This window comes from Sordaria macrospora, chromosome 5 (assembly GCF_033870435.1).
Source record: "Sordaria macrospora chromosome 5, complete sequence".
Classification (NCBI taxonomy): Eukaryota; Fungi; Ascomycota; class Sordariomycetes; order Sordariales; family Sordariaceae; genus Sordaria; species Sordaria macrospora.
The window spans coordinates 280,842-298,794 of record NC_089375.1 but is presented as its reverse complement, the minus strand read 5'-3'; the positions used below and the strand labels follow the sequence as shown (position 1 = coordinate 298,794).

Below are 17,953 nucleotides of genomic sequence, written 5' to 3'. Positions count from 1 at the left end.
CAGAAAACAGAAAACAAGACAAGACAGAACACAATACAACAACAACAACAACAACAACACATACTACCGCTCCAAACGACATCATCGTGTTCAGCAACTGAACACAAAGGAGGAGCACATGACCTGGAGCACCTGCGATTGATATTGATCCAGTCCTCAAGCTTTCCATCAGAAGACATACCTTACCATAAACCTCAACATGGCAGCAAAAGAAGAAGCCTTGAAGAAAGTCTTTCGTGCCTGTGGCTTACCCCTCAATCCAGTTCCGCCTCCTGGGTGGGTGTCACCGACATGGAGTCACTTGTAGGGAGACTTTGTGTGGTTCATGTTTGGCCACAACAACAACAACAACAACAACAACAACACTACAATTCAAAACGGAGAAAAAAAAGATCAACAAGTGCTGCTGTACTTGCTGAAACAAGAATAACGGGAGAGAAGGTAGGTAGGTACTACATAACATGGAATTGAACCAAAAAAAGACACAAACAAACATCCAAGGTAATGTATCAAATCCTAACCAGACGCTCACCAGGCACAGCACTCACCTCTCTTTCCGCAGACCGACGACATATCACGACGAAGAGACAAAGAGAAGACAGCCTACCATAAACGACACCACGTACCCTCATCTGACTAACTGACTGGATGGATGGATGGATGGATGGCTACCTAAGCTACCCAAGATACCGAGGCTGGCAAGGCTACATTACATTACATTACATAGGTACATAGGTATAGGTATGTACTTGGGGGAGGTTTTTGATCTAGGCATGCATGAATTATAATCCATTATAGAGAGATTTTGTGAAGAGTTTGGATTCCAACGCTGATGCTTACCTAGCCGATAGCTGATAGCTGAGTATATAGAGAGAGGACTGACTGAGTGAGTGATTGCTGGTGGAAACGTTTACTACATAAGTATTTGGACTTACGTATATTTGGACGGTCAGGTCTTTCATTAGTTTGGGTTTGGCAGGCAGGGTACTTGGGTGCTTGGGTACTTGGGTGCTTGGGGGTAGGTAGGTAGGTAGGTAGGTAGGTAGGTAAGCTATCGGCGCTTAAGTTTCTTAAGATAGTACGCCGTCGTGGTGTACCTAACAGTAGGTAAGAGACTCAAGGGAAGGGGGAGAGACAGGAATTAGCGGAACACCACACACATACATACATACAACCAGGGGTCCGCGCTCGTAGAAAGAAGGGTGGGGCAGACGACAAACGGCTCCAGAAGTAGAAGTTTAGGATAGGATAGGACAGACATCAAGAAGTAGTAAGTACCATTTGCAAACGTGATAATAACGGCATCTCAAGAACCGTAAAAAAAGGCAAAACATAAACGTGGTATATCACCTCCAACATCTCCGCCCCTCTCTCTCCCTCTCCCCATCCCAATCAAGCCCACCCCTCCCCCTCCCCTCCCCTCCCTAGTTCTTAGCATCCAACCCAAGTTGCTCCCTAACCATCCTCCTCCTCTCCATCTCCCTCCTCTTAAACTCCTCGTCACTAACCTTCTCCCCCTCCCACCCCTGCCGAAACTCACTATCCCACTCCACCCTGCGTTCCCGACTCTCCCACACATCCTCGCTGCTCGGCTGCCCGCCGCCGTACTTGGCCTCCTCCTTTTTTCTGTAATACTCCTTGACGGCCTCGGCCTTCATTTCGGGGCTGAAGCTCTTGGTACGCATGCAAAACCAGAAATCGTCCCACAGCTCCGAGCAGTTCTTCATGGTGCCGTAGCGGTACACGGCGTTGAACTGCGACCCGGGCGTTTGGCAGTGCCAGGCGTAGTCGAAGGCGTCCCGGCAGGATAACGTTGTCGGGAGACAGTGCTCGGACATGGCGATGGAGGTTGGGGAGCGCGTCTTTTTGGGGAGTTCGGGCTCGGGCTCGGGCTCGTCGTCTTTGATGAGGAGGGAGGAGAAGGGGATGTAGGCTTTGTATTTTGCTAGGACGGAGGGAGCCGCTGGTGGTTCGGACGAGGTTGACGATGGTGTTGGTTGTTGTTGGGAAGGCTGGGAGGACTTGTTGGAGTCGTCGCCTTGGAGCATTTCAAGGAATTTCTGGAGCTCGGCGTCGGCGGATGAGGCGGCGGAGGAGGAGGGAGACGGTGTTGATGGTGTTAGTTGTTGTCGCACTGGGGGAGCAGCTTCTGGTTGTGTGGCGGCAGGGAGACTTGAGGTCTCGGTAGGCTTGCCTGAAGAGGCTGCCGGAGAGGAGGGGGAGGACCAGAACCAGCCCATTGTGTCTTTCTGTTTCGAAGGTAAAGCCTGTAGAGTTCGATTGGGGACCGGTTCGAATATGGATTCGAGGTCGAGATTATCGTCGATTTGGAAATACGCAGAAGGGTTTAAACACTCAATTGACAGGGAGCAGTCGTCGGTTTTCGAATTGAACAGATTGAGGGGTAACAAAGCCTCAATGCGGTAGCTGGTGGTGGTGACAGGACGGCAAGTCTCGTGACGGATGTAACTGTTGTGTTACCCGTCTTTTGATGTTGCGCGGCGTCAAGAGCTTGCAGTGGAAGTCTGGAAGATGAACAATTCCACCCAATCAGAATTGCCAGCGGAGGAAAATGTCGGGAGCTGCGGCAGGCAACGGCTCGTTATCAAAACCTTTGGCTCGAGTTGATAACGGAAGGCGATAAGGATAAAGGCCTTGGCGATGCCCCTCCCGATGACGTCGCACCTCAATGGCCAGCTCTCAAGGTACCCGATGGCCGTTTCCAGGTATTCTTTCCAGGGATCAGCTCCAAAGCAGGAACGTGTTTTCGGTAATTGAAGTTATATCCTACCCTGCTGTCGCCATGCTGTGATACACTTTTCTCATCACAACCACATTTTTTCACCCTACATACCTACACCGTGCATAATGAAGCTGCAATGATATCAGCAAACATCCTCTCAAGGCAGGCGACGAGGCCTGGCCAACACCGAGTTCCTAGGTTCACCACTCGCTCTACCTCCCTCTTGCTCCAATATTCACTTGGCCGAGGACTCCCAGTCTCTCACGGAAGAATCACCCGGGCTTGGGAGAGTACCTCAACCACCTCCTCCTCGACGGCCTCCACAGGTTCTCATAAAGAAAGTGGCCATATCGACACTGCCCCTCATGAATCCCTCTTATTCTTCAACAGCAAGTCCACCACATATCTCACCTCTCATTACATCAAGACTAACGCAAAGTAGACCTCTTCCCCCTCAAACTCAGCTCCGTCCTCATCTGGCGGCCATGGACAAGCGAAGATCTCCTCCAACGCTTCGAAGGATCCTCCTACAGCTTCATCGACCCAATCAGACTAGTCAAACGAGCCATCAACACCCACGGCCAAGTTCCCATCAAGGTCACCGAGATCATCCCTCGCCTTAAGGATGGCGGCGCATTCGTCAAGTTCACTTACCCAGAGGACATGTCAGCTGCCGAAGTCGAAAGCAAACTGTCCAAACTCCTTCACAACAACCCCATCAAACCATGGTTCAACCCCTTCGGCAGGGTTCAGACGGGGCTGGTCGAGGGCGTCCCCTGGCTAGAAGACCTGTACAGACTCCCTCGCAGTCGCATACGAGTCGAGTTCGTGCCAGCCAAGCACGACGAATCCCCGGCCGAACTGTCACAGGAGACACTCTACAGCATCTTCCGCAAATACGGCAAAATCAGCGAGATCACGTCCCAGCCGACAGATTCCAAGGTCTTGCCCCGTTTCGCCTACATCGACTTTGTCTTGGTCCGCGATGCCATCATGGCGAGAAATTGCATGCATGGTTTCGTCTTGCGCGAACAGGGAAGCAAAAATGCGACGAGATTACGGCTTTCGTACGAACAGCGAGTCAAGGCCCATCACATCTGGGCTTGGTTCACGAGCCACCCTAGGATCGTGATCCCACTCGTCGCTGCCTTGATTGCCGCCTTCACTGTTGCCGTGTTTGATCCCATTCGGGAGTTCTTTGTCAAGGTACGTTGTGCAACAAAAAGAAGTCATATCCCTGATCACCAGTCTCCACCACCAAAAAGAAATACAACTCGATCCACCCAGGGGTCGAACCTGGAACCTCCTGATTCGTAGTCAGACGCTCTGCCATTGAGCCAGCGGACCTTGCTGAATTTGCGGTCGAGATATTGTACTTTTCAATCCCGCGCCTCAGTTGGCCTTGACACTTTTGACACCTGATAGCTGCTAACACTTAGTCCCACCACCCATAGGCACACGTCCAGAAATACTTTGAATTCACCAACTCCCGCCTCTACAAATGGTTCAAGTCGCAAACCTCGGATATCCTCGCCTTCCGTAGGCGCAATACCGAAGATGCCGGTCTCAACGCCCTCTTCACCCACCGCAAAGATCTGATCGACTCCATCCAAACCGGCCTTCTCGAGTCCGTCGACACCTTCACCGTCGTCCACGGCCCGCGCGGATCCGGCAAGAAGGAACTCATTCTAGACCAAGTGCTCAAGGAACGCAATGATGTGTTGCTCATCGACTGCAAGCCGGTCGTGGAAGCGCGCGGCGAAGCGGGCACCATCCGTCGTCTTGCCTTCGAAGTCGGCTACCGCCCTGTATTCTCTTGGTCCAACAACATCAGCAGTCTAGTCGACCTCGCCGTGCAAAGCACCACCGGAGTCAAAGCCAACTTTTCAGAGAACCTAGAGTCGCAAGTCGTCAAGATCTTGCAAACGACGGCGTCGGCGCTTAAGCAAGTTGGTTTGTCGGAGCGCAAGAAGGAAGACAAGGACGCCGATCTCAGCGAAGATGCCTACCTAGAAGCTCATCCCGAACGGCGCCCAGTCATTGTCATCGACCACTTCCTCCACAAGAGCGAAGAGAAGGGGGTAATCTACGACCGCATCGCTGACTGGGCTGCTGCCTTGGTACAATCCAACATTGCTCATGTCATCTTCCTGACCGACGACGCCTCCTACTCCAAACCTCTTCAACGATCACTTCCCGATCGCGTCTTCCGCTCCGTCACCCTCGGCGACTTGTCCCCAGATGTGGCCAAGAAGTTCGTCATCTCCCAGCTGCAGACCGACACCAAGTTTGCGCATGACGGGCAGCAGCAGCAGCAGCAGCAGCAGGATCGTCAGAATGAAAACGACGACCATGGTACTACCTCATCATCAGCCAAAGACGACGACAACAAGAAGGAAAAGAAGAAGAACTCAAAGGACCGCCCCACCGCTGACCCGCTGCAGCTCGACCCCCGCCTCCTCGCAGAACTAGACACCTGCATCACCGCCCTCGGTGGCCGTCTCACCGACCTGCAAGTCCTCGCCCGACGTCTCAAAATCGGGCAATCCCCACAAAAGGCCGTCCAAGAAATCATCGACTCAACCGCCTCCGACATCCTGCGCATGTTCCTTTTGTCCAAATCTTCTTCTTCAACAGACAAGAAATACACAACCGAACAAGCCTGGTACCTAATCTCCGCCCTGGCCTCCTCCCCCACGTCTTCAATCCCCTACAATTCCGTCTTACTGTCAAACACCTTTGCCTCCTCCATCTCCTCTTCTGCAGCAGCCGGGAGTCCCGAAACAGCCCTCGAAGCACTAGCCAATGCCGAACTCATCACTATTAAATCTGCCAATGGCATGCCGATGGAGATCAAAGCCGGCAAACCCGTTTACCAAGCTGCGTTCCAGAAGCTGGCTGGTGACGACAAGGTTAAAGCGCGGATGGACTTGTTGGTGCTCACTGAGCTGGCAAAGATTGAGACAAAGAACATCGAAAAGGTCGAGCAGGAACTGGTCATGTTGCAGGGGCTTATGGCGAGACGGCCGGGAGATGTTAGTGAGCGGGTTGAGTATTTGCTGGAGAAAATGAAGGGGGGACAGAAGAAGTTGAGGGCGTTGGAGGAGGAGACGGGGGTTGTTAAGGGACGGTTGGTTAAGGGGTAGGAACTAGAACTTGGACTTGTTGAGCTAAGGAGGAGTCTGACGTGGGGAGGAATGAATGTGAGAGGTAAAGGGGAGAGGAGAAGAGAGGGGTGAATGCCCCTGGTGAGCGTTGGGAGTCAATGATACCTTACCTACCTTGATGCTTTTTCTTTTGTTCAAGTGTCTCTTTTGTTCTTTGGGTTCAACGTTCTATAATACCTAGGTGTGTGTGTGCTTGCTCTTCTCTCCCGTCACTCCGTACTCGTACCTCTATTTCAAAACGATTTCCTTACTTACCTACCGACCACACTTGATGCCTTACCTTTTTTTTCTGCATTTTGAATGGTGTTGTTGTTGTTATTGTTGTTGTTATTGTTGTTGTTGTTGTTGTTGTTGTTGTTGTTGTTGTTGTTGTTGTTGTTGTTGTTGTTGTTGTTGTTATTGTTATTGTTGTTGTTATTGTTATTGTTGTTGTTATTGTTGTTGTTATTGTTGTTGTTATTGTTGTTGTTATTGTTGTTGTTATTGTTGTTGTTATTGTTGTTGGTGTTGTTGTTCTTTTACCCTCAATGAATGCCTGCCTGTTATGATTGCTAGACGGCTCAAGCTGTTTGTTTACTCTCGAGTCTCGATATGGCCCGCCCAAAAGGAAATAATTGAAGGAGAAGTTCATGTTGATCTCCGGGCGCCAGGCTCCAATGAAACGGCCAGCACCCGCGCTCGCGTACTTAACTACTTGGCTACTCGGCTATTTGGCTACTTGGCTACCTACTTGCGAGTTCCAGCGGTCCAGCGCTAATGACATGGACGCCGCAGAGCGCAGGGTGCACGTAGAGCAGCATGAGATCGGATAGGATGGGATAGGATATAAAGACATGTATCTGGTGTTATTGGTTAAATGTAAATGTAGGAGACTACCTAACACAAGGGACAGGGGACAGGGGACGATAAGTCTCAGTCTCAGTCTCGTCTTGACCAAACTCTTGGGGACGAAAACCGTGCTTTTGTAGTTTGTACAGTTGGAGGAATGAATGAGAGGGTTGGATAAGGTATATTACGCCGTTGTGATCTCATCATTCCTTTCATTCTTTCTTTTCAAGTTGATGATGTTGATAAGGTCGACGGACGTTCCTTTTGTGTCCCCAAGTTCCCAGACCTGTGATGATCTATCAGAGTTGTTTCCGAACACAAGCGTTTTGTTAGTTGTTAGTTGTCGTCAACTGTTCTCACATGCACCCCGCGATGGCCGAAAACTTTCTCCAGAGCAAAGCCGAAAGCAGTGAAAAAAGAGAGTAAAAGGAACACAGACAACATAAATTGGACAAAAGCAAAGAGACTACAGCCCGAAAAAAAGAGCAACCAGAGGTCCAAAAACAAAATTAAAGCCGAAAAAGATACAACACCAGGGATTCGCTGGTCGTCACCGACCCAACTACTAGTCTGGCCCTCACTGGCTTATCTATGGGAGAGCGGACGGGATCCCGAGTTTTCCAGTGGGTATGGTCGTATGTGCTAGATGTGCCTTTTGCATTTGCCTATAAATCCATTTGTAGCGTTCCATTGATGGCCTCGTTAATAACATCCTTTGCTTGTGACCGGTCTCACACTCACGCCTTTACGTAAACCATCTACCAAACGAACGGACGTTCGAAACAAAAGACGGCAACGAAAAGAAACTCGATTTAGGTATGTTATGTTACGATCCAATCATGGAGACTAGATTAGCCGACCAATCAGATCGGACCCGAAGGGAGGACCCGAGACGAAGGCTCGGGTCCACGGGTCCAGTATATCGGGTCCATGAGGACAGCTATAAAAGAAGGCCTTCCCCGGCCTCTTGTTACCGGTTCTTCAGCAAGCAATAGCTATCACAATCTACCAGTACCTTTCGGCTACTACTCCGTTACTCTATTGTTCTATCCCAGCGATAATACTCCTGTGCTTGTAACGGTTCGTCACATGTTAATAGAATCTCGATAACAGCTTTTTCACCTGTGACGCCTTTCAATTACGCAGAAGTTAGCCTCCCTCCCGTCCCCTTTCTTCTAGAAGCGGCCCAGCGGCGGCACGCTGTGCGCCTCCTCACCTTAGATCCCGCCAGTCCTCGGTCTCTTAAAGGAGGGCGCGGCATCAGCCTCATTGCCTCTGCGTGTGTCTGTCCTCTCCGCCACCTCCGCTATATCCCCCATATCCTTGACAGCATCGGAGGGTGGCGTAGCCTCCAGATATATTTTGGGAGGTGCTACAAGCCCCAAGACGGAACCGGGCGACCCTTGGACTTCTCCGTCCTGCTGCTTGGTGTCACGGGCTGTCGTGTATGTGACTGTCGAAGCCAAGCTAGACCCTCCGCCGTCGCTGCAGCCTCCGTCCGAGCCATAGCCAAAGCTGGAACGGAGCTGCTCGATATGTACTACTGTGGTCGCCTTAGGTGACGGGGCGTTCGTGGAACGGACATGTAGTCGGGGATTGCTGATAATATATCTTTCTAGCCTCGAGCCTGGATCGCCCGTTTCCGGCTCCGTGGTCACGCTGTCGGCCTTCCGGGCCTCACCCAGACGGATCGTGGACGCCTCATTCTCGGAATTGTCCGGGCTGTAGCTATCACTCACTGCACCATTGCTTTCTTCATTGGTATGGCTGAGTAAAAGTAAGGCATCATCGAGGCAGTCCGTGGCCGTCTTTCGGGCTTCGGGCCGTAGACAGAGCATCGAGTCCTGAACGAATGACAATAGGTCATCTCGCTGTGCCTGTAGCCCAATCTTTGTCTTTACCCTCAGGCGGACACGATTGCACCACTCCACTCCCATAGTCTCCTGCCCACCATGTTGTGGAATTCCACACACGAGCTCAGCAAGCACGACACCCAGCGACCACAGTAAGAAAAATGCGTTAGTTTTCAAACATTAGGTACCTAGTTGTAGTTATTGTCCAACAGCTACAATCAATATCTGGAAACAGATTTTCCCACTACGGTATTTTCCCGCTATGGTGCATGACAATCGGAGGAGGAAATTGTTCCAGACCCACGCGTTTTTACTTTCATACTAGCTCATACGTATACCATCCATTTCCCTCACCTTTGCCTAGGTTCCGATCTCTCCACCACCAGTTCATGTTGTGCTTGGACCACTGTTCGACGCATTCGAGGACCTTCCCAATATCCCCATGGTCTTCCGGTCTGAGTTCCGGAAAATAACGGTTCTTCAGAGTGGTTCTGATGGTGCCGTTGAGGAAGGGATCATCCTTGAGAATACGACTTTGTGACTCTTTTGGAAAGCCGTTAGGGCCGTCAGTGTAACATATCTTGTCGCTCTATAATACCTTGGATTGCTGAGGCCCAAACGGAAAGTCAACTGCCCCTGTCCATCCTTTCTTCCATGTCTGCTCGAGTTTGTCAAAAAGTTTGGTTGCTTCGTCCCAACCGAGTTCGCTTTCTTTTCTTTGCCGGTAACACTCTAGGGCCCATTCAGCAGCGTCATCCATTTTTCTGCTCTTCGGGACCCTGACAGGTCTCTCTTGGTGACTGTTCCAATTGCTCCTTATTGAGAATAATCCAACCCGTCGAAACTGGCCATTCAGGGGAGCGGTTTTAGCAGTTCGAACAGGCTCAAGGACCAAGCCTATCATTTCAAGCCCATCTGCTCCCCGTTCGGGGACGATTTCGAACGGAGCCAGATACACATTGGAGTCCTTGACGGTCTTATCCAGGTCATGATCCCAGTGAATGACAGCCCGAAAATTTGTCGATCTATCATGCAAAGAAGTGACTCGGTGAATAGGCCGTTCTCGGCGATCATACTTGGCATCCCTGGAGTCGACCACTGCCCTAAGTACCGGTCCCTGAGTTTGATTACCCCTCTGGTGGCCGTGGGAAGCGAAGATTTTGATGTTGAAGGCATATTGACTTCTAAGATTTGAACCAGACCGTCTGCGACGTATTCAAATGTAGGGTTCACTTTTCCATTAATAGAAGCCCAGGACCAGGAAGGGTACAGGTTTCGGTAGGCCAAGTCATCCTCCTGACATACTCGTGTTGAGGGTCCTGTAGGACGATACCAGAGGAGATCTTGTCGAAGGCGATAAGACCATAAACCAGCATAGTAAGTGACTCCATCCCATTTATCCTCTAATTGTTGTGCGAGTCCGTGTATCGCTACAAGCTTGTCAGAAGCTTTTGTGATCCCCAAATCCGTATAAGTGAGGATGGTACGATGCCAAACTGTTCGCCGTTCGAAGTCCCATGGCAACTCCAGCATAATCATTTGTTTCCAGAATCGTGACATATTAGCAGATCCTCTTAGGGGCCCTGTGCCAAGCTTGTCCCAGGTCTCCCTAGAATGGAAAGTCCTGCATTCCCAATGTAGTTGGTATCGTCCGAAGATTAGATTGCGCAGGCTCATATATCTTTCCTGTAGTACCCAAGCTCTTTCAAACAGGGGCAATTTTTCGTCGGCAGCGCAAGGAAAGAGGACAAGATGGCATGTAGCAGGAGCGCCGGGACGATCCCGGAGTGGCACCTCGAGATTTGCTAAAGCGAGGGGCATGGGCCGAGGAAAGAAGAGGCCTCCATTGGGATCCCTTGCACCACCAGCCGATATATTTAAATAAGAGCGTCGATAGATTGAGTGCATCTTGGCGGATTCTTCAACCCAGTCTTCGTGTGAGTCTTGGATGATGCAGAGGGAGTCGATCCACAAGAATGGGACTTTCAGCTTTCGAGTTACCCCAACGGCATCCTGAAAGGTCTTTGGCAAACGGTCTAGCTGTATACCCTGCGTGCAGAATTCTTCTTGGTTGTCTTTCAGGAGCCTCAAGGGGACGCCTTCACCCCATCGATGGCTAAGAGTCATATACTCTTGCGTCGAAAAGTCAACTGAATCACGGGTCTTAGAGATCCTGACATAGGGATCGCCGATCTCGCCGACAGATATGAGCCGGCTGGGGCGCTGGTTTGGCTCGACGGACTCGGGTACGTGAAATACATTTAGGAATTCATGTGCGGAGGGAATGTCAAAGAACCCCACTGTGAGATTGTCGACGAATTTGCTAAAACCGGAGGAATGGCAACCAAAGTGAATCCAAGACGAGCACTCCTCAAGCCACTTATTGACCTGATGCCAGTTCGCTTCCTGTCCGATTTCCAAGGACTTGGGCACCTCGTTCCATGTGCGGCGATCCATGTCGTGATAAGCTACAAGTCTTATTAGTTATAATATCCGCGTATAAGAAGTGGAGAGCGTCTCCGCGAGTGCATAACTTACGAGGATTGGTAGTTGTTGCTTTTTGAACACCAAGCCTTTCCCCTTTGACTGTCTCTACAAAGAAGAAAATTCGCTCCCTGGGCTTCTCCGTCGTAACCCTTATTTGCAAGGGGATTTGTTCTTGCCAGTCTTGATCATTGCCGATTACCCTCGTCGGTGGGTCAGCAAAGCAGGAGATTGCTCCTACGAAGAGGGCGCAAAAGTGACATCCTGCCTTGGCTGATTGATATAGTGCTCTGATGTCATGAAATTGAACGAGTCGTTGGCTGACTTGGCCAGGGTCGACCTTATCCAGCAAATCATCGCACTTCTTGCAAAGATTCCAGCGTTGACGTTCGATGGATTTCTTGAATCTCCAATTCCACCAGCCTAGGTAGACCAAGTAAACGCAAAATATCCAGTAAAAAAGATTCCATAGAAAGACGCCAAATCGCGAAAATAGAGAACTCGAATCCGGACCTTTGGGAGTGTTATTAGCCGAGGTGGTAAACGGCCGTGATGGAAGCCACCGAAGGGTGCCCCTAAGAAGTTGTAGAGACGGCGGGGCGGCCATGGTCGGCCATGCCGAGCCGGGTTTAGGGCATGACGAGGATGCCAGACAAAACGATGATTTAACAGGTAACAGCGCGGCGTGTGTATGTGTCGTTCCAGGTCCATGGACTAGTAGAGGCCGTTTGGCGACGAGGAGCGAAGGCGGAGAAGACCATCTGAGCCAGGAAAACATGGGTCACAATGAATTGGAAAAAATGTGACCAGGAACATAATGCTTGATCCTGCCGGCCATTGAGATATATGTGCTCATGCGTAAGCCAGGCTTTGGCTGGAAGAACCCTAGCATTAAGGGGAAAAGGGTGGCAGCAGCAACTTATAGAGCAATCGAAAGACGTGACTGCGTGTTTCTGGTGATGGCTTGACAAGAGAGTTAGGTGTTGACGGAAATTCTACCTGCGCGGGCTGTTGAAGTTGTTGCAGGAGTGCGACTCCCTTGACGGTACTGGACCTGGATATGATAACAAGTTCAGACTCAGCTGAGGTTGAGGGGGAGACTGAAGCGGTGCGTCAGTGCCTGACCAGAGTTGGGCTACTACTCATATTTGGCGTTGAGCACTTGGTGATTCGACGGCTTTGTTTGGCTGCATTGGCTTCCATTAGCTTCATTTGGCTTCATTAGCTTCATTAGCTTCATTAGCTTCATTGGCTTCATTGGCTTCATTGGCTTCATTGGCTTCATTGGCTGAGTCTGACTGAGACTAGGAAATTTGGAGATCTAGACGAACGGTGGGTATTTAAGGTCATTTCTTCTGGTTTCTTAGTCTTAGGGTACGTTCGTTTTACTAGTAAATGCCTCCAGTAAACTTTTCTGGCTAGATTTACTAGGTCATATTCGAAACCGCTAGTAAATAATTTGCTATTAAATCGCTGTAAAATCTATGCTAGTAAATCTTTTAATTTACAATCCTTATTTGGCTAATTAAATTATTATTATTGGTCTTATACACGCTAACTATTTACATAGTCTACCCTGTGGGTATGCGGTGCTGCTTCCGTTCTTAGTCAGTGGGAAAAACCGTACCGTAGCCGGATGAAAACCCTCCGCTTCTCTTGTCGCAACGACGCCGTGTCGGCGCCGTGCCTTCGGTGTTTGTCTTCCTCTCGGTATGACCTCACCGTCATTCCCGAGGCGCGATCTCTGATTCCGTTGCGCGGTCCCCCGGCCTCACCCAGGGGTGTTCCCGCCCACTAGAATTAAAGATCAGTTTGAGCTCCCCAGTAGCTCTTCTGCTTCCCTCGCTTGTTCTATCTTCACCGCCAGCTGGTACTCCTGCAGTCGTCCCAGTCGCAAGGCCCAGCGGAGGATTCGTTCCGCCCCCGCCACGGTCTCGAGTTCGTCGTGGAGTTGTTCAACGTTTGTTGGCCACGTCGGGTCTCGGCTAATTAAATTCATATATTTCATTAGAAATATTGAAATTCATTTCCCCTCTTCTAAAATTATAGAAATGGTGTGACGAACGGCAGTCTGATATGCCTAAATGAGATAGCTGAAGGTATTAACTATCAGTGCTGTTCGGTGAAGTCAAAAGGTTCACAACAAGTATGTTCGTAATACTGGTCTCGGCGGTAATGAACTATTGACTACTGTCGAACTATCTGACAATCTGAATTCTCCCGTAGTCCCTTTATACCTGCTCGCCCTCTGCGAGATATCTGTTTCCGGATGTCCACGTAGACGTGAACCCCTTAGTGCTGGCTCACTGCCTATGGCTGGCTCATCTTCGTGAGCCTGGCTCGCCTTCATGAGTCTGGCCTACCTTCATGAGCCTTCTTTTCTTGTCATGGTTACACTGCCCAGCCTCATGTGGCTGTTGTGTACCGGTGGCTTGGTTGGCCCGTGTTCTTCGCTCATTGTTCGTAACAAATGGCTATTAATAAATATTATAACCTACTTTTTTTGTCGTAGTGGATAAGCTCTTAACGTGAACCCACTACCAAACCCAAGGAGTAAAAAGTAGAGAAGCCCATCGTATCCTTCTACCATCTTCATCATCTTCCGAGCCTCAGCTATTTCCGTCGTGAATGCCTTCCGCGCTTTAATGCAACGACCTGCTAACACAGCTGATATACAACTTCTGCTTGCTCGATATCGATGTTGATTTTCTTTCATGACTTTGGAAGCCGAAAACTGGCTGATATGCCCAAAACGGTGTATAAAATACTGAGATTTTGTGCTTTTCGTCGTAGATTATCGTAGTACCTAGCGGTTGACAACTCGTCCGTAGGCTTTCTCGAAGCGAACGAGCTTTTCAATATATCGTCCGCACTGTCCCAAGCGTATACGATTGACATAAATTGCAAGATCGCACCATTGTCCATCGTTAGGTTTGCGAGTTGACGACCTGATTCGATATCGGTATCGGTATCGGTATTAGTATCCTTCGTGCTGCTGTCAACTTTGATTTGGGCATCACCGCAACCGACACTAATAGCGGCGTCATTGTCATTGTCGCTGTTTTGATTGCTGTTGTCGTTGGTCCTGCTCCTCATCCTGCTCATCTCGAGACTGACCGAAATGTTGCCTTTTGCAGTTGTTGTTGTTGTTGTTGTTGTTGTTGTTGTTGTTGTTATTGTTGTTGTTGTTGCTGCTGTCGCTGCTGGGGCATCGACTGGCCGGACTGACGCCGCGAGCTGCTAGCCTGAGATTGGGCGTGGGGGTGCGAGTGAGATGTCGTTATTGTCCCTGGCGGCGGCGGCGGCGGCGGCAGCAAACTCGTCCCCAAGATCTGGCGCTTTCCATCCCCCAGATACACAAACATCACCTCAAACCCAAACCGCTCCGAAAACCACCGATCATACGCCTCCCCGACCTTGTAGCACTTCGTCGGGCTCCCGTGCAAATCCACCTCCACGCGCTCCAGCTCCTCAATCCTCGGCGTCGGGTCGAGTTCAACGGTGATCGTCTCCAGCCTCTTGAGTTTCGCACTCTCTGCCTGCTCCACTTCCACACCTTCATCACCTCCAGAGGCATCTTCCTCCTATAACAAAAACCCTTGGCGCCAAGTGTTAGTGCTAACTCTTGGTTACCCGCAAAATCACTAACACCACCTAAATCGCCGTTTTCACGGTCGATATCCAAACATTCACAACATCAAAATGTCTACGCCTTCGCCCTCTGGGCCCCCCCAACCACCGCCGCCGGCTATAATACCGGTTACACCTCTGCCGGACTCTATTTTCGTCCTGCCCCCGCCCTCCACGACGGCGCAGTCGGCCAAGAGAGCCCGAACTGCGGACGAGGAAGCCCGTCCTGCCCACGCCACCACCGCCACCTCTGCTGCTTCCGGCCCCATCACGTCTTTCGCTGAGACCCTCATCTCTGAAGCTCTCGCCAAAGCGGAGAAAAACTCTGCCTCACCTCCCTCGCCCACCCCGGTTACGTCTGCCCCAGCCGGCAAAAAGGTCTCCACTCCCTCTGCCAGCAAGGGAAAGGGACCCATCTCCTACGCGGATGCTGCCGCCCGCGGTACAGATTCCACCTCCGCATCGGCCTCCCGCTCCACTCCCCGCTCCAGCCTTACCCGCAAGGCTGCCGTACCCCAGAGTGACGGCCGCGTCTTTCTTCGACTGGATAGGGACTCCCCTTTCGCCAACACAGATGCCTTTGCCATTCGCAAAGAAGTGCAAACGTTCCTCCGCCTCGCCCCCACCGACATCCCCGCCTGCCATAAAGTCCCTACTGGTTTTGCCCTCGTGCCCAAGGATGACGCTGCCCGCCAGACCCTCATGGCCCACAAGGATGAGATTAGTTCTCGTTTTGGCTGCGTCCAAGTCGAAGTGCCCAAGAAATGGGTCACCTATGCCGTCCCAAATGTGCCTATGACGATGCGATTCGGTATGGTCCCTGTAGACACAACCACCGCCATCAAGGACGAGGTTCTCGTCCAAACCGGCCAAGAGCCTGTCGCCCTCCGTCCCTCCCAGTCCTACCACCCTGGCGAGGCCTATGCAACCTGGCTTATCTCCTTTGATAGGCCTGTCTCTCCCTTCCGTCTTTTCGACGTTAGCAACGTCAGCCGCCACGTCCAGAAACGCCGCCCACTGGACCAATGCACCGAATGCTTTGGGTGGCATGGCCGTAGAGGGTGCGCTCGCGCTGCAAAATGCCCACAATGCGGACGTACTGCCCACGGAGAATGTGACCGTCACACTCAATGCGCCAACTGCTGTGGCCCTTTTGAGTCCACCCACGTCGAGTGTCCTATGCGCCCGAGACGCCAAAGAGATACCATCATCCGCCCAACACCTGATCAACAACGAGAGATTCGCCGTAAAGGTGGCATTCTCTTCACCGAGAAATACAACCGCGCCGCCCCCTCCGACAACCAGCAAAATACCCCCACGTCTCCCGACGAGCTGTCTAGCCATGATTCCGCTCCCTCCGGCCCTGAGAACTCCAACAGCTCTGACCAGAGCCAGCCCCCAGCTGATGAGGACATGATAGTAGTCCAGTTGAGCGAGTACGCGTCCTCGGATAACGCAGTCCGTCGTTCTAGCCGCCACAAAACGCCCTCCAAGAGGGCCGACGGCCAATGAGTAGACACTCAACCCCCTCTCGTGATAGCCTGAACAATTCCAGACTGCGTGTCCTTCAGGCTAATGTAGCACGAGCACGCGACACGCACGAAATTGCCCTCCAAGCTGCTAGTGAGGCTGGAGCGGACGTGATTATGATCCAAGAGCCACGAGTGTGGTTCCATGAGGGCCGCTTTGGTATTCCCGGGCACTCCCTCTACGCTCTTTACACACCTGTCCGCACATGGACAAGTGAGACTACTACCCACCCACGCGTCGCCACGTACGTTCGTAGGGAAATGGCAGCAGGAGGGTTCACTCTCGGCCATACCAGAGATCTGCTATGGGTAGAGACGCAGGGTGTCACTTTCGTTAACATTTACCGCCGGTCAAACGATACTTCGGCCCTCGAGCTACTGCAAAATTGGCAACCAACGACAAGGACACTCCTCGCTGGCGACTTCAATGCCAAACACCACTCCTGGCAACCTGGCGCGGAAACATCAGAGAGTGCCACGCGAATTGTGGACTACATTACAGAGCATGGCCTGGATTTGCTGACGGCCCCTGGTGTTCCTACCCACAACTGCGGTAATACTATCGACCTTACCTTCTCGAACATACCACTCTGCTCAACAAGAATTGCCCCAGAGGCGGACTGCGGCTCCGACCACCAAGTCTGCATTACGGACATTCCTATCCAACCTGTAGAGCCTCCTCGCCGTCGACTGGTCCTTCGTGAAGACCCAGAGGCTATTAAACTATTTGCCGAAAACGTCTCGTTTCTCATGGGTCTGGTCCCGCTCCTCCCTGCAGGCGAGAACTCCCCGGAAAGGCTCGACGAGCTCGCCGAGGCCCTCTGCAACGTCCTTACAGAGGCCCTCCAAATCTCTTGCAGGCCATCAAGACCTGAGAAAAACGCAAAGTGGTGGAATAAAACGTGCGCGCAGGCCTCCAGAATGTTCCGCAACTATCGGCACAACAATCCGAATCCCATCCCCCAGCGGATAGAAGCTCTTCGGCAGGAATTTAAGAGGATAGTCAGAGAAGCAAAGCAGCTGTTCTTCGATGACCTTATCACGAAAGCGCGAGACGACAAGGACATTTTTCGGATCGTGGCGTGGCACAAGCCCCGCGACCGGATGGAGGCCCCCCCACTAGTCATCAATGGGCAGACCGTGATCGAGCCAGAAGCCAAGGCGGAGGCGCTCCGCACGGCCCTTCTAGAAAGGAACAGCGAAGAGGAAGACCTCGAAACTGGCTGGGTACCCACGGTACCACGCCGTCGCCTACCCTGGTCGTCCGTCGTACACGCGGATGAAGTCTACAAAACACTTTGCGGTTCTGGCAACACGTCCCCAGGCACCGACGGTATTACCGTTCGTATGTTGAAAGCATCCTGGGAAGCGATCAAAGACCCTGTCCTGCGGCTCTATCAGGGCTGCGTCGCTACCGGCTACCACCCCCAAGTCTTCCGACAGGCGGAAGTGGTTATGATACCGAAACCTGGGAAAGACCAAACGACGGCCAAGGGATGGCGGCCCATCTCACTCCTGTCCTGCCTTGGAAAAGGCATCGAACGCCTTATTGGCAGGCGGATTGCTTGGACGGCCATTTCTAACGGGGTCTTGAATCCCCAGCAGGCTGGCGCCCTTCCAAGGCGTTCGGCCGTTGACATTGTGGAAGCTCTGTTTCACGATATCGAAGCTGCACTCGACAAGGGACTTGTTGCTGCACTTGTAGCCATGGATGTCAAA

At 51.5% G+C, this 17,953-nt stretch overlaps 4 protein-coding genes and 1 non-coding gene across 5 annotated transcripts; 2 read left to right on the top strand and 3 right to left on the bottom strand.

The window, feature by feature from the left end:
- Nucleotides 1–1,424: 1,424 nt before the first annotated feature.
- SMAC4_09366 (uncharacterized protein) lies at nt 1,425–2,240 on the bottom strand (the record flags this gene model as incomplete). Its single annotated transcript, XM_003345186.1, has 1 exon — nt 1,425–2,240. One exon carries the CDS (start codon nt 2,238–2,240, stop codon nt 1,425–1,427), a length of 816 nt encoding a protein of 271 aa, XP_003345234.1.
- A 584-nt stretch (nt 2,241–2,824) lies between these two features.
- On the top strand, nt 2,825–5,889 carry SMAC4_09367 (uncharacterized protein; the record flags this gene model as incomplete). The annotated part of the gene is made up of 4 exons (XM_003345187.2): nt 2,825–3,084; nt 3,186–3,949; nt 4,198–4,696; nt 4,781–5,889. The coding sequence occupies exons 1-4, from the start codon at nt 2,880–2,882 to the stop codon at nt 5,887–5,889; spliced, it is 2,577 nt and encodes an 858-aa protein (XP_003345235.1). The 5' UTR covers nt 2,825–2,879.
- On the bottom strand, nt 4,019–4,090 carry SMAC4_13757. The gene has a single exon. It is a non-coding gene; the product is annotated as a tRNA-Arg (tRNA).
- Nucleotides 5,890–9,491: 3,602 nt separating the features above from the next.
- SMAC4_12782 (uncharacterized protein) lies at nt 9,492–11,853 on the bottom strand (the record flags this gene model as incomplete). Its single annotated transcript, XM_066091084.1, has 2 exons — nt 9,492–11,059; nt 11,130–11,853. 2 exons carry the CDS (start codon nt 11,851–11,853, stop codon nt 9,492–9,494), a joined length of 2,292 nt encoding a protein of 763 aa, XP_065947055.1.
- A 2,924-nt stretch (nt 11,854–14,777) lies between these two features.
- Nucleotides 14,778–16,217, top strand: SMAC4_13756 (uncharacterized protein; the record flags this gene model as incomplete). The annotated part of the gene is made up of 1 exon (XM_066091595.1): nt 14,778–16,217. One exon carries the CDS (start codon nt 14,778–14,780, stop codon nt 16,215–16,217), a length of 1,440 nt encoding a protein of 479 aa, XP_065947054.1.
- Nucleotides 16,218–17,953: the final 1,736 nt, after the last annotated feature.